We start from the raw sequence: 15,158 nt of genomic DNA, 5'->3' as shown, positions 1-15,158 counted from the left end.
TAAATGTTGTACCAAAATATGTCTTATTAATAAATATCAGTAGATATTCAAATGCTGAAAACAGCTGAAAATTTATTTTGAACATATGTTATTTATATAAGTTGTTTTGAATGTAGGATTTAAAGAAATGGTCACAACAACAAATACATTACTGCAGGTGCAAAAGTTTGTTTTCCTGCTTGAAATACTGTAGACTGAAAAATGTGGAAAAACACAAGTATAATCTGCTGGTTGAGCCTCCACTTCAAACTCAAGGTCTCTAATGGGAGATTTAGTTTGCAGCCAGACCCACAACACAATACGTACATCCAGTAAACTCAGATTAGCTTAAGAAAGAAACAATGCAACAGAAGGTGCTGTAGACTTACTCAAAATTGTGTATTTAAGGCTCCAAATGGAGAGAAAAAAGTAAAATAGCATAGGCTCCATGGTGACAATATATGTCTATTCTACAGTACGTTATAAATCATGCATGATTGCCTTTTATCTCTTCTCTGCGGCTGATGCTAACTGACGTGCACTTCTGTATCATAAACAGTGGCTCTCTCTGGTGGGAGCCGATTCTGTGAAAGCAGCTTAGGAAGATGAAGCCGGTAGCTGGGAGGGTGAAATTGTGATTCCATACAGTACGGCGGGTTTTGTGAGAGGAGACGGCTGCTTCAGAGCGAACAAGACGTGATAGTGCCGGCGGATCCACTGCAGAGTAACTGTCTGCACGTCCGTCTGCTGGGAACTGAGTGTTCTTAAAATTGAAACTTTTTTTTCAGTAGTTTCTTTCAGTAGTTTCTATGCATTCCCCTCAGAGATACTTCCCCCACACATGTCGGAGTCCGTATATTTAGAGTTTTTGGTATTTAGCTGAGGAACCAAAGCAGTTTATTGAGCAGTAGTTGGTGCGTCAGTGTCTTAGGAACACTCTGAGATGGACAAATACTGTATTTCCTGTAGCAGGAATTGACATTTCTGTTACAGGAAAATCAATCCTAGCCGAAGGGGAGATCATCCTGCCTTTGTCACCGGTGATCTGCGAAGTGCTTTGGAAGATCTTTTAATGTTACACTGGAGAAAAACATGAAATAAACTGAAGCCTGAGAGATAACAAGGTTCATTATACCATCATATAAAGACAGTGAGGTGTAAGTAAGTAATGATGTCTGGTTTACACCACGTTTGAATGATATCTAGAGATGGATAATTTAGTCAGGTTTACTCGTTTAAATTTTACTTGTACAGTCATGTGTGTTTGACGTACAAAGCAGTTGGAAGTTGTTAGTGAGTACAATTACGTGCACATTAGAATCTTGGTTTTGTTTTTGTTTTTTTTTGGGATGTGACATTTAAGTGAAACATACTGTTTCACCGGCAATGAAAAAAACATTTTGATGCTTTTGATAAAACAGTAGAGAGTGAAAGTTACCATGCAGTGTAAGATATTAATCAAAAGCCTGAAATTTGATTTAATAAAAAAGGCAGCGGCAAACAGAAAAATCTTCAGCTTTGATTTAAAAGAAGTGACAGGGAGTTCTGGGAGTTTGTTCCACATATAGAATATGGTGCACAAAAACTGAAAGATGCCTCCTAAAGTAGATTTTGATGACAGACTCCTGCTTTTGGCATGTAAATAAATAGAAGCTAATGTTGTCCTATTTATAGTTTTTTGTTAAATCTGTTCAGCTAGGTGAACACAAGATGCTCAGTTTCAATATTAAATTAGTGAATTTGCGGGATTGTTAATTATCAATGTAAGCTTGGTGAGTGGGAATAAACTGACACACAAGAAGCAATGCTGGTTACCTTGACTTACTCCACTACCTCCCACTTGACACTGCATGGCCACGTGACCGTCAGAACTAATAATGTGAATGATTTAAGTGTCTTGTGTTCTCGCTCAGAAAGTTTGTGCGTTTCTTTCAAAACGCCTGACAGCTCAGTTGGACAGCGACCGCTGTCACATTTGGGATTTCCTGTGTTTGTTAGTCATGTTTTATCAGCTGCTGGAAGTGTCAAATTATTTCATCACCGCTGATTCAAGGCAGCGCCTCATTCATGTCGACGTTGAATGGCCATTTGCGATCGCTCGGGATGATTTGTTTTGATTGTCTGTTTGTGTTGGAGGTTTGATAGTGACAGGGGCCAACATTTCCTTCCCTTTTTCTTAATCCTCCCCCCCCCTTTTTTTTAAATCACACAAACTCCCTCCTTTCTGCCTTCATTCCTCTGTTCTCCTCCCTTTAAATGTCATCGCCCTTTCCCTCCTCCTCCTTCTCTTGTTCTTCTTTCTCTCCCTACTGCCACAATCACAATTTGTCTCTTTTTTCTCCTGTCATACCTCCCTGCCCTAATCCCTCCTTCTCTCCCTACCTCCCTCCCTCTATCTCCTCCCATGACTTTCCCTCTATCTTCCTCCCACTCTTTTCCCCTCCTAATTAAGTGCTCCCTCTCTCTGATTCCCCTCCAAATCTGTTCTCTACCTCTCTCCCAGTCCATCCCTCCCTCATTTTCTCTCTAATCCCTGTTTCTTTTTTTCACCCTCCCTCCTTCCCTCCCTCCTTCCTTCCTCAGTCCTTGTTCTCCCTGACAACACACTGCATTATGTAATCTACGTCTCTGGGTATTAGTTATGCAAATTCATACATTTTTATTTACGTGTGATTTTTTTCTCTCTCTTCCTCCTCTCCCATCCCTTCTTTTCACCTTCTCTATCCCTCTCTTTTTTCCATTTCCCCCAAATCTTCCACATCTAATTTCTTAACTCACTCCCCTAATCATTCTTCTCTTTTGTCCCCCTCCCCTCCTCCTTTCTCTCCACCTTTTTACGTTCTTCCCTCCTTTCTCTCTTTCATCCCCTCTCTCGCCATCCACCTTGTTGCCCCTTTTCTTCCTTCCCTCCTTGCCTCTCATGTCCTTCTTCTTCCCTTTCTCTCCTCTATTTTTCTCCTTCTTTTTTTCCCAACTCGCTCTCAATAATCTTATTTCCATCCCTCTCATACCCTCCCCTCTCTCCTCCCTCCGTCCATCACTTCCTCAACATTTTCCCTCCATCTTCTCTCTCTCTTTCCTCCCTCTCCCTCCAGCCACCAGCGGTCTAGAGGCGGAGAGCGGCAGGCGCGGCGGCAGCAGCAGCATCAGCAGCCACAACGACGGCAACCATAGCAGCAGCGCCGGCGGAGGTGGAGGTAGCAGCAGCAGCAGCGGCGCGGCCCACTTCAGGTCTCCATGGCAACAGAGCGTGAACGTGTTCGGCTCGTGGAGCAGGCCGGAGTGTGTCGAGGAGCTGCACCAGCAGGCGCAGCTCAACCTCCAGAGCCTGCTGCAAGGTAAGGATGGATGGAGAGGAAGAGAGAGGGGAGCACTGAATGGATGGAAGCAGTGTGTGTGTGTGTTGTGTGTGTGTGTGTGTGTGTGTGTGGGTGCTGTGTTTGAGTGGGTGGGAAAGGTGTGGAGGCAGAAGCGGAGGCGGGTGGGAAAGTGTTTACATGCGTGTGTGGCGCTGGACTGCGTTGATATGGGTGTGTGTTGGACGCCTTAAAGGTTAATGTGTGTGTGTGTGTGTGTTAGCATGCAGAAATGCAGTGTGCGTTTTAATTTCCCTTGCTACCTGGTGTTTATATTGTACTGAAGGGTGTGTGTGCATGTAAGCTCATGGGGACACTGTTGATGGTGTGTATTGGATTCACCTTGCAGCGTTGTTATTTAAGGTAGAATTTGGGATTTTGTGTATTGGACAGGATGAACACTGTTGATATATGTGATTGTGTGTGTGTGTCGACTGAGGGTTATATGTCTGCAATGTTTGTGTGTAGAAAGAGGCATTCAAAGACATCTGTTTACATTTTACTTAGTAGTCAGTGGTTGTAACTCTGCCTTGTTTTTGTTTTTTAAGGTGGAACGCCGTCATTCTCATTTTAATATCAACCTCTTGTTTGTTGTGTGTGTGTGTGTTTATGCAAATTAGCACTCAAGGGAACTAGGGTTTCCATTTGTTCTCAGGTAACACTGTCTCTCTTGCTTTTGCTCTCTGCTAGTTGTCTTTCTCTCTTTCTGTCAGTGTGACTCATGCTGTCTCGCCCTTTGCCCAGCTCTTCCATTAAAACGATCACTGTGGGTTTTTAGTTGAATGAACCATGAATGGCACGACAAGTTTTAACAAACACCTAAGGTGAATGAATTAACAAATGAATGTCTTAACACATTGTGTGTTTAGATTATGCTGATTATCTTCAACTTTAAAGGAGGATGCTGGATTAATTTTTCTTACTGTTGAAAAATTCCATGAAACAATTAAATTCAACAAAGTGTTCGTCTATCTCTTAATACTTCCCTAACCTGTGGCACTCAGCCCCAAGCCCATCGTCTCCCGCTGATAATGAAAATCTTTAAAGACAGGTCTTTATAGTTTCAGTAATTGGCCAAAACTTCTGGCCATTGTAGTTTTTTATAAACATTAATCAAACAGCCCTGCAATGGACTGGCGACCTGTCCAGGGTGTAGCCCGGCTTTCGCCTGATGTCAGCTGGGATTGGCTCCAGCCCCCTGTGACCCTGTACGCAGGATAAGCGGTTGACGATGGATGGATGGATGCATGGATGGATGGATGGATGGGTAAACAGTAAATTTTTTTTTATTTGTCTACTTTAATCTGTGGATTAATACACAATTGATGCTGTAGATACTATTGATAGTATTGGGACAGTGCACATAGGATTTGATAATGAGGCTTCTGAATGGGTCTCAATTAAATCAATTTTTGTTTTTTGCACAACGTATACAGCGTTGATTTATTGAGTTATTACAATGTCGGACAGTTGTTTAGATGATATCTGGCTACATTAGCTGCCTCTGGTCGTGATAGTTGTACACACTGTGGCTGATAGTATAACTATTCACATCACATGCCAGAAGGCTCTGACTTACTTATTGGGAATCTAGCGGTAACACTTCACCTTATTTGTGCTCACCGTATTTGTTGACAAGATAATATCTTGAGAGGTGAATTGACAGTGTGCAGATTCTACCTACGTACTTCTTCAGTCTGCTCCTGCCTCTCAGCTGGGTAGATAGCCAGCTGTCTGTAGATATCAGGCTGATGTCCTGTCAGTTGGAGCAGGTGAGTTAGTGAGCAGACTTTCAGGTTCTGTGCTGTCTGCACTAATCGTCTGTACTCTGCTTTTTATGGCTCTTTGTGACAATATGCACGGTAGCATTAGAAGTGGTCAGTCACGTTTTGGTTTCAGAAAGTAGTTGATTAAAATTGTGAATCATCCACAACCTTGGGGGAAAGAAATAATCGCCTGCATTTATGTGTTTTTAATAGTCTTTAGATAAAAGAGGTCTATGGCACAGAAGAATGAATGCGAATTAGAGAATGAATGCCGTGCCAGGCTTTGGCTTCACAAGCTACTAGCGGGATCAATTCATCATTGGTTTTCGTTTTTTCAGGGGATCTGTTGACAATAATAAAATATAGTATCGAACCGAACTCATCCTTAAAACAGTACAAAACAAAATCCTAAAATAGAGCGTTATGGATACCTGTTTTACTTCTTCTCTGTGTATATACAATGTGTAGCTACAGCTTATACAGTACAGTATGTCGCCTGCTACATCTTTCTCCATCTCTTCTCCCTTTTTTTTCTCCACTTCCACATCTTTATACTGCACGTGTGAGAGTGTTTATGTGTGTATTAAGCACGTTATTGTCTCAGACGAGCTGGCATCTTGCGTATGATAAAAATAAGATGGATGAATGCAGTCGTGGGTGGACGACAGCAACGAGCGTGTGCATGTGTGTGAGAAAGAGACCAGTGAGCATGTGTGTGTGGCCATTCATCTTTTCTGTCGTCTGTGTTAATTTATGTCACTTGGTGTTTATGTGTTCATTGCTGCCTGTGTGTGTGTGTGTGTGCTTCCTGCTGTCATGAACAGTATAACCATGTGTGTGCCCCCCTGTGTATGTTTTCAGTTTGTATACCAGAGTCCATTTGTGATGTGTGTGTCCATCTGTTTGTGTGTGTGTTATATAACACTGAAGCAACCAGCTGTACTCTCTCTGTGGCCAGCCTCACCGTCAGTCTCCCACTGGCCCCAGCTCGGTAAAATATTCATACTCTTTCCCGCTCCTCAACACTCTGCCCTCCATATTTATGAAGCTGGCTGTTGTCCTCCGGTGTTAGACGGATCTGCTGCGTTTTCGACAGAGATTCAGGCCCCCTATACCCCAACGAGATTTGTGTGAGATTTATGTCACTAAGTGAACAGCAGTGAAATCCGGCCAGTGTTCCCTCTCACCATCAACACCCCGCCATAGAAGGATTAGCATACAGGCGCTTCATATGATGGACTGTGTTGCGACCGTTTCATTCCTGATTGGATTCCTCATGAGTGCAAATTTACTTCAATGAGCGAATTTGATTTAATATGTCAGCCTTCCTTTATAGTTAGTCCCATTCTGATTTTGACCACTTAAATTCAACAAGTCCTCCAAACTAATATGTTGCACCTCATCGCCTTTATAAATCACACCAGTTAGTGTTTTCTGATTGACAGGATGACTATCCAAAAACTTTTCACATGGTCTATTCCTGATCTGCCACTGCTATGATTAAGTAAGTATTGATTGGTAGAAAAAGATCATAATTTGGGTTAAAAACAGCAACCTCATAATGGTTAGGGAACCTTCATCCTCGCGGCCGAAAGAATAACTACCTGGATGAGGTTAGGGAAAGATCATGTTTTGGGTTTAGAACTCTGTGGCTCTAAAACAACATCGCGCTATTTCCGCCTTTGCTCCTGACAGACAGGAATCCCACTTCACATGGTCGCTAAAGGTCCTTGTCAGGTTAACGTAAACATATGTTGTATTTAGGCTTTTCAACAAACAACTGATGAAACGTCCTTACAGTGGGTTTTGCCCTTGGATAGACACCAGACAAATAGTCATTTTTCTGGTCTGCTTCTTATGAATATTAAAATTTGTGGCTGTCTGAACTCCGGGGCCTGTTTCACAAAAGTGATTTGTGAGCAAACACGCAGATTACAAAAATGGTGGCATCTTCAAGGTTCACAAATGATTGTCCTTCACCAATTTTTAGGTACATTTGCCCCACATGGTTCATGCAAACGCATGCATGGCTCATTCGCACAATATATCTCATGTTGCAAGTTGCAGCTTTCATGTTGCACAAAATACATTTATTATGGTAATCACATTTTCTGCAGTGCCATGCTATGTTCTATACTGCTCTTGGAAACAAACTTTTGGACAGGATAGTTACTTTTGACATTGCCTCCTCTTAGCAGGAATATTTTCTTGATCCAACTCTATTAAGACTTCAGATTTCTGTTGCATCTGCTGTTGTGTGTGCTAATGTATTTTGTCCCAAACGAATCATCACATACACATTGTTGTATTTCAGTTGTTAGACACCAGCATGATTACAATCCCAATTAGATTTGGGGTAAGAGGACAGCTCACCATTAGCCTTGGTTAGCCTGTTAGCAAGTACCAAAAAACAAAATTACTGGTTACACATAATCTGAAGTCCAAGTAAAATACCTATAAACTTAATTATGATCAGCATTATACCCATTTTGATGTATTTACATCATTATTCAATATATTCGCTGTTGCTAAGCAGGTTACAGTAAAGTATGGATATTACCTTTTCCCACCATTAATTGTCATTCTATCAAGAGAAGGTTATTTAATTCTGACAAATAAATCACAGTAAAATGATGTGAACAACTTGCATTTAGTAAGCATAGCGATGTTCTTTACTGTGCACTGAGTTGAATGTTTTTCTTCCAGTTCATAGTAGGCATTGGCACATCCTTTTTAAAACATAGCAAAAACGTCATTATATCTGCCCCCATTAACTGTCTGCGATCCAACAGATCAAGGAAGTCAAGGTTTTTTGTTGCTATGCTAAAATATTCAAATGCCACTCCTTGTCAGTTATGTATTATATATTTAAAGCTCAGTATTGTACTCAACTGAAGGCAGATATATTGTACTCTAATAAGAAGATTTGCACCTCACTTATTTCATTTTGCCTGTTACTGACTCTGCCCAGTGCCATGCATATTTATGAAAGGTTTCCCCTCCTCTGCAGACAGATTTACTGTGTTTTATGACAAGATTTACACCAGCCAGAATTGCATTGTGCACATTTTCTTTTCTGCATCCCATTAATCAACACCAAAATATTCACACTATCCTTTTACATTAACAGTGAACTTTGTGTTTGAAGTTTAGCTAGTGTCATCCATTACAGCCAGACTGGCTATTTGCACATACTCATTTTACTACAGTCCATTAAGCAACGCTCAAATATTCATACTTTACCACCACCTAAACACTCGACATATTTCACTGACATTCTCTTTAGTGTAGGTAACTGTGAAACAAAATAACACATAGTAATTTGGCTGTAATCTTGTGGCTCTTCTTTGTATTAAACGGTGGATAAATGAACAAAAAACAAGAGTTAGATGTTTAAGATTAATTTGATGCAGCAGTTCTTATCTGCAGTAGAATTCTAGAAGTACGTCTCTTATTTTTGAGTGTTTTTTTACCTTCCATCAACATTAAACTGATGAATTTTCCCTTTGAAGTGGGTCTTTTGTAGAACTTCATTGGAGTTGCAGATCTGCCAGAGTGAATGTGAAGCTCTCCTGGCAGCTTGCTTTGGCCTGCTTCCCAATTAAGAGATTTTTATTCTAGTTTGATTTGGCAGCTTAAGATCTGCATCTGCAATGACAGCATGTCAACCCTGTTGAAAGAATTTGTTTTCATGATTTATGGCAACAATATGTTCTGATACATGAAGTGGCATTTGATATTGGCCAAGAAAATGTTAACATTTAGTTAATAAGTTACTAAAAATAGCTGTCATGGCAGGTTACAGGTCCTATAGCCTACATTCAAACCCCGGTTGCCCCGGCCTTTCTGTGTGGAGTTTGCATGTTCTCCCCGTGTCTGCGTTAGTTCTCTCGGAGCTTCCTCCCACTGTACAAAGACATGCTGGCTAGGTTAACTGGTGACCCTAAATTGTCCTTAGGCATGAGTGTGACTGGCTGTTTGTCTATGTGTGGCCCTGCGATGGATTGGCAACCTGTCCAGATAAGCCTAATTAGAGATTAAGATGAATTCAGTCCATAAAGAAAATGCATCATGCACATTCAAATGATATTACTGTAGTTCACATAACAGACCATGATGTCTGCAACAAAATTCTTACATTTGGAGGGAAATTACTTTATGGCACAAACACGTACTGTTCCTCTGGAGCAAACAGGACTAAATGTTTGTTTATGGTTTAATGTGATGGGGAAAAAGGTGACGGGGAAAGCATAATTGTCTGAGATGGGATAAGGAAATTTGTGCTTACAGTCATTTAATCATTTGACATGATACAGGTCTACGTATATTTAAAATGACCTACTTCTTTTGAATAATGAAATAATGATAATATATTTTCAGTCAGTACATTCAAAATATGGACTTTTGGCCCATCCCGCAAGACATTGCTGTATGTCAAACATCATGAAAATACCAAGACGTCTTCCATATTAATCATCGTCATATTATACAACATATTATATATACTGTATATTTACATAAGTTCAGGTAATGTGCAACATTTCTAAAAAGTTGTGCACTGTAGCTGAATAAAGAAAACAGTATGAAACAAAAGCTACCATTGACAAGTATCATACCTTTGTGTCCTGTCATAGGTATTCAAACATCACATGTATAAACATACAGGATAGAAAACCAGAAGCCAGCAGCGCTGTGTTCATCAGCTGATTAGGCTCTTCTACCAATGGCGAGTGATCAAAAGTGGATTGAAGAGCTCGTTGACAAGTTGTTGGCCAATAGTCTATGGTGTTAACAAATTAAGACGAATGGGGTGTCATGTATATTCAGTGGAAACATTTACACGGTAGATTTATTCATCATTTTACAACACAGGGCTGTATAATGAGATTAAGTTTGTAGACCCTCTACGCTACTCACAAAAACATTATTTTAAAAAATGATGGATAAATAAAAAGCCATATATAAAACTGTTTTACATGGTAGAGTGCTGAGGATGTCTCACAGCCTGGGAGAAGAAGCTGCTCTGACGTCTTTCCAGACAGCAGCAGAGTGAACAGGCTGTAGCTTAGAGGGTGCTGTCTTTTAGTATCCTTTGGGCTCTGCGTAGGCACCTCACCTCCCTGATATCACTGATATAATACTTCATGTTTCTTGCTTTCTCAAGGTTGGAGACTTAATGTTGGCAAAATCAATTTTTATCTTGTCCGCTGATCAGAAGATGGATAGAATAGTTGGACAAGCAGTAGTTTGTTGGATTAGAGGAGAGTTTCGGATAAGATGAAGGATGGGAGGGTTTTTTGATCACCACTGCCGTAGTTCTTCCTCTGAAGTGTCTTGCAAAAAGAGACTACCACTAATTCAAAGCTATACCAGGCAACTTTTCATGTTCGCGGGTCCAAAAAACAGTAAGGAGACAATTTGAGCTTTGAGATACAGAAATCGCGTAAACCATTAGTAAACTGCAGACAGTGATGCAGACATTGTTTGCATGCACATTGATCTCAGAGTTTTTAGACTTGAAATCATCACATTTGTAATATGTCTTGGTTATTCATACCCCTGTACACATGATTTTTACAGCATCCATGTTTCTTGACATAAATATGGCCTGTCATTCCATAGATACTCTAATCCGTCCAATCAGATTCCTTTTGAAAAAATGAGAATGATCACACTGTAGCCAGACGGCCTGAGATAAGAATGTGTTTCATTCATTACAGAAAGCCATGTTTGAAAGAGAGAAGCTTGTTGTAGGTATTGGTGTGATTTGTATGTAAGCATGTAATATGTAACAAAAAAAAATACTTTTTAAAAAACCTGACTATTTGCTTCCATTCAGCCATGAGTTTTAGTGGGATCGGCCTGACTTGCGGTCGGTGCTCAAATTCATCCAAAAAGTGTTGAGCCTCTGTGCACTTCTAGTCGTGTTCGCCCACACCTAAACCATTTAATTTGGACCTGACTGTGTGCATGAGAGCATTGTCATGTAGTGAAGGAACCTTGATTGTTATTTTTTTCAGTAAGTGCACACATTTGAAGTTATCCCGTTTGTTTTTAACCATTACGACAATCGTCTCCTGACCGAACCTATGTGATTATTACAGTAACCACCTAAGCTAAACCCAACCAAACCGCTGTCACATCATGTAAATACTCTGTATTTGTGCGCCTTTCTAGTCTTTGCAACCACTCAAAGCGCTTTTACACTACATTGCATTCACCATTCATACTGACCCTAAGTGCTCAAACAGAAACTAACATCCACACACTGGTGGAACAGCCACAGCAATTTGGGGCTCAGTCTCTTGCCCAAGACTCAGCCTGGAGGAGCCGGGGATTGAAACGCCAATCTTTCGATTAACAAGCAACCTCTGAGCCACAGCCTGAGCCACAGCCGCCAATCATAAACATCATAAAACCGAGTTCTTTTTAACAGTGATTTTTCACGGTTTTGGAAGACGAAGACAAAATGATGTGATTAGGAAACACTTCTGTGCTGTTATTTTGTCATCTAATTTGTAGGACTTGTATCTAAAATAACATTGTATGCTGTAGCACTAAAGGGCCCAAACCATGTAAAATTGACCCAGTCCAAAAGCACACATTATGGTGTCCGCATACTTCAGGCCATGTATTGTGTCGAACATTAGGTCGAGGACAGACTGTTTTAATGTGAGTTTTTATGACTCAGTAGATGCAGTGAAACTGACTTTAACACGCTCTCTGAACAAAGTTGTGTCACACCTCAGGCTATAATATATTTTTTCAGTGGAGGTCAATAGTATCATCAGTGCGTAGAGCTCGATAAGAGTTGCACCAAACTCAAGGAGAGAATAAAGCTGTAGCACATGCATTAGCAGTAGCACCATCAATAGTCTTTACCATTCACTTAATAATTTATTTGCACTATTTATTACCGATTTTGTCTTTATGCGGACCAGTAAGCTTCATTTTATCTTACCATACGTTATCTTATGCGGCAGCACTCTCCTCAGTACTTAAAGCGCCAATGCTGCAACCTTTCATCACACCGGATTGTGCAAGGTGATGTGATATAACCAACCAAACTTTAAAATGTCAGAGTAACCCTTTTATTGTGTCAGCGAAGGTCTGAGTCAGTGCTGGCTGTTATCTACGTAGCCGTGCTCAACACACTACTGAACAGGTGCAGCATTGATCAAGCGGAGAATGCCAATGCAGAAGAGACTGTGTTGTTTCTATTTTATTATCTCTAATTCCTAAATAACATGTCAGCAGTTTGAAAAAGAGACTTCATCTCGAATAAATTTACCGTTGAATAATTGAGATGTTGAACCGTTTCCTGTATACTATACATATCATTTGAGCATCATGTAGAATATTCCGAGCAACACATATGGTTTGGATTATTATTATTGATTTTAATGGAATACTTAGTCCCTAACTGACTGTACTTGAGAAATACAAAACAAGTATGTTTTGGCTTCTCTCTCTCGCTATTTCGCTGACCCGCCCTTCTCTGCTTCTGATTGGCTAGTAGTCCTTAACTAGGAACTGCGCATGTGCAACTCCCAACAAAGATCATTTAGAGGCAAGATGTATCACTCCATAGCTAAAACGAAGCCTTCAGCACAGGGTGAAAAGAGGAGCTGCAGCAATGTGCAGTATGACAAAAAATATGGTGTTTTTTGAAAATTAAACCATGTAAACCTGCTCTGGTACAACCCCTAAATAGCATGAAGCCGAACATTAGCACAATACCACCTCTTTAAGCAGGCATTTAGCAGTTCTTGACAAATTTGGCTCATGAACAGAGAGCTCAAACGAATCCTTGTTTTGATACTGAAAATCAGCCCGGAGCAGTACCTCTGACAGTAAAGAGAGCCCTTTTTAGAGGATTTATAAATTGACCTTTATAATTTAGTAGTCTGTTTGTTTTTGAACCACATAATGTAGCCTTTTTTCACCAAACTGACCCTCTATTTTTTCCCATTCCCTCTCTGTTGAGCTTTTAGTTGGAGTGACATTGCTGGGAATCAGGCAAGACAAACTCATCTGTCTTGTTTCTTTCCTTAGGGGTCTTTTAGAGAAGTTTTTTTCAAATACAGGCTGAAGTGTGACACACATAAATGCTATGATCCAGGGACATTTGAATTTAAGCCAATCTGCCAAAACCTCAAATGAACCTGTCGCTGATCAAACACAGAGCTGAGGTGACAGTAGCCTGAAGGTAAGATAAGGAGACTCGTGACTAAAAAGTCCCCTCTTTGAATGTGTTTGGAGGTTGGAAAACTCAAGGCTCATGAAATGAAGGAAACATTTGACACATGGGGTCAGCCTGTCCTTACAAAAATACAGTGCCCAACGGTTAAGGATGCCATTATTCTAAGCATGTTTGAAACACTTTATATTTAAATGATGGAAGATTTACTCATTCTAATTGTTTGGAATAGTTTAAACAACACTATTCAAACTCATCTTTTTGGTTTTCTAGAAGTTATAACATTTTTCAGGTTGTGCTTCAGACCATGTTTGGACAGAGTTTATAACTGCATAAACAAAGCCAGGCCCCCTCATTCTTTTAAATAAGATGTCGACACAGAGGGCTTCGGCAAAAAGACGCAGGGTCGTCCAGTGAAAAATGCAGCACACTGCATTTACCGATCATTCCAGGTGGATTACTTTATAATGTGAGTGGGGTTGTTCTGCCATTTATCATCACAGCAGAGGATAAAATAATTGCTTTCCCAGACAAGATCCTGCCTCATAGTATTATAAGCCTCTGTGTTGTGTTTTGCCATCTAATAAGCCTTCAAACTCATGGATCTTTTACTCAAACCGAACTTCATGGGTTGTATTTCATCACCTTACCAGTACTTTTAGCAACACACCCACACAAATGCAGCCTCTTGTGTTTTTCTTACACAATGGTGATTCCAGTCTGAACCCAAGGTCAGTGATGGCGCACTTGAACACTGGAGCAGCAATGCTGAAATGGTTCTGAGCCAACTGTCTGGCAAAGATTTGTGGTTACAGAAAATCAGCTCTATTTACCCTTACTTGGGCCAGCTTTAGCCCCTGGAGCTAGTCATACTTCTGACGTATGTTTGGCAACCAGGCATACTGAATTTACGCTGGAATTGGACCAAGTGATTTAGTCACCTGGGATTATCAAAATAAAACAGCTAATGTCAGAATGCAATATTCTGGATGCCATAGGATGCTTGTTTTCTATGGGATCCAGGACAGCAGTGCAACTTCAATGTACTGTTTGTTTTAGGGCTGGACACGAAAACCAGGTCAGGGTCATCATGCCTTATTATTTGCTCAAGATGAATTCAGAAAATCTGATATACGTAGGCCTTTTCACACAAACTAGAGCCAGATCAGTAGAGGTAATATAGACTGACATGGGAAAAAATCATTGGGAGTGAAATTGCATCTGGGGGTAAAAGTAGACGAGACAGCATTCTTGAGGACAAAAGTCATCTCCCCCCTAAGGAGTTGTCTTCACCCTGTGCACTTTATTATAAAAAAAGTCATCCACAGAGATATCTTTGATAACTGACAAGAATCAGAGCTAACATTTGTTCCCAGTGAGAGAGCCTGGTAATTGCATCAGAACTCTCCTTGCGGTTTGACATGACCAACATAAACAAGGCCGCTAACCACCAAATCTGTCCTTCTAGGTCAGAACCATCAGCTTTCTAACAAACACCAGCCCCCTTCCCCTGTAATGGATTGATCAATTGTGCATGTTAAATCACAAGGACAAAGACATGACATGCATATGGCTGCACACACACACACACACACATGCATCTCTGGAGACGTGCATGTAGTGTACATAGACAAACAAACGTTCTTGCTGCGGTGAAAGAGGGGTATTGTTAATTTCTGTCTTTCCCCCCTTCGTCTTCCTGGAGGGGAGAAGAAAGGGTGACCCAAATTTGACACGACTGGGGCGCATATTGTCAAGGATGGTTGGGTTTATCGGTGAATGGGTGCACTGTACAAACACACAAACACACAAAGATGCAGATTCAAGCACGTAGACATGAGTTCATAAAGTTATCTT

At 40.7% G+C, this 15,158-nt stretch overlaps 1 protein-coding gene across 3 annotated transcripts in view; it reads left to right on the top strand.

The window, feature by feature from the left end:
- Positions 1-15,158, top strand: part of nhsl2 (NHS-like 2) — a 164,215-nt gene that overhangs the window by 110,420 nt on the left and 38,637 nt on the right. For all 3 annotated transcript variants that reach the window (XM_038730778.1, XM_038730777.1, XM_038730779.1), the window contains exon 2: positions 3,075-3,317. In XM_038730778.1, the coding sequence (XP_038586706.1) occupies positions 3,075-3,317 (243 nt within the window). The remainder of the gene's footprint in view (positions 1-3,074; positions 3,318-15,158) is intronic.

Source organism: Micropterus salmoides, unplaced genomic scaffold (assembly GCF_014851395.1).
Source record: "Micropterus salmoides isolate LMB-PRFRI ecotype aquatic unplaced genomic scaffold, ASM1485139v1 Ms_hic_scaffold_2, whole genome shotgun sequence".
NCBI classification, from domain to species: domain Eukaryota; kingdom Metazoa; phylum Chordata; class Actinopteri; order Centrarchiformes; family Centrarchidae; genus Micropterus; species Micropterus salmoides.
Note: the sequence above shows the minus strand (reverse complement) of the source record. Positions and strands in the feature narration are given on the sequence as shown.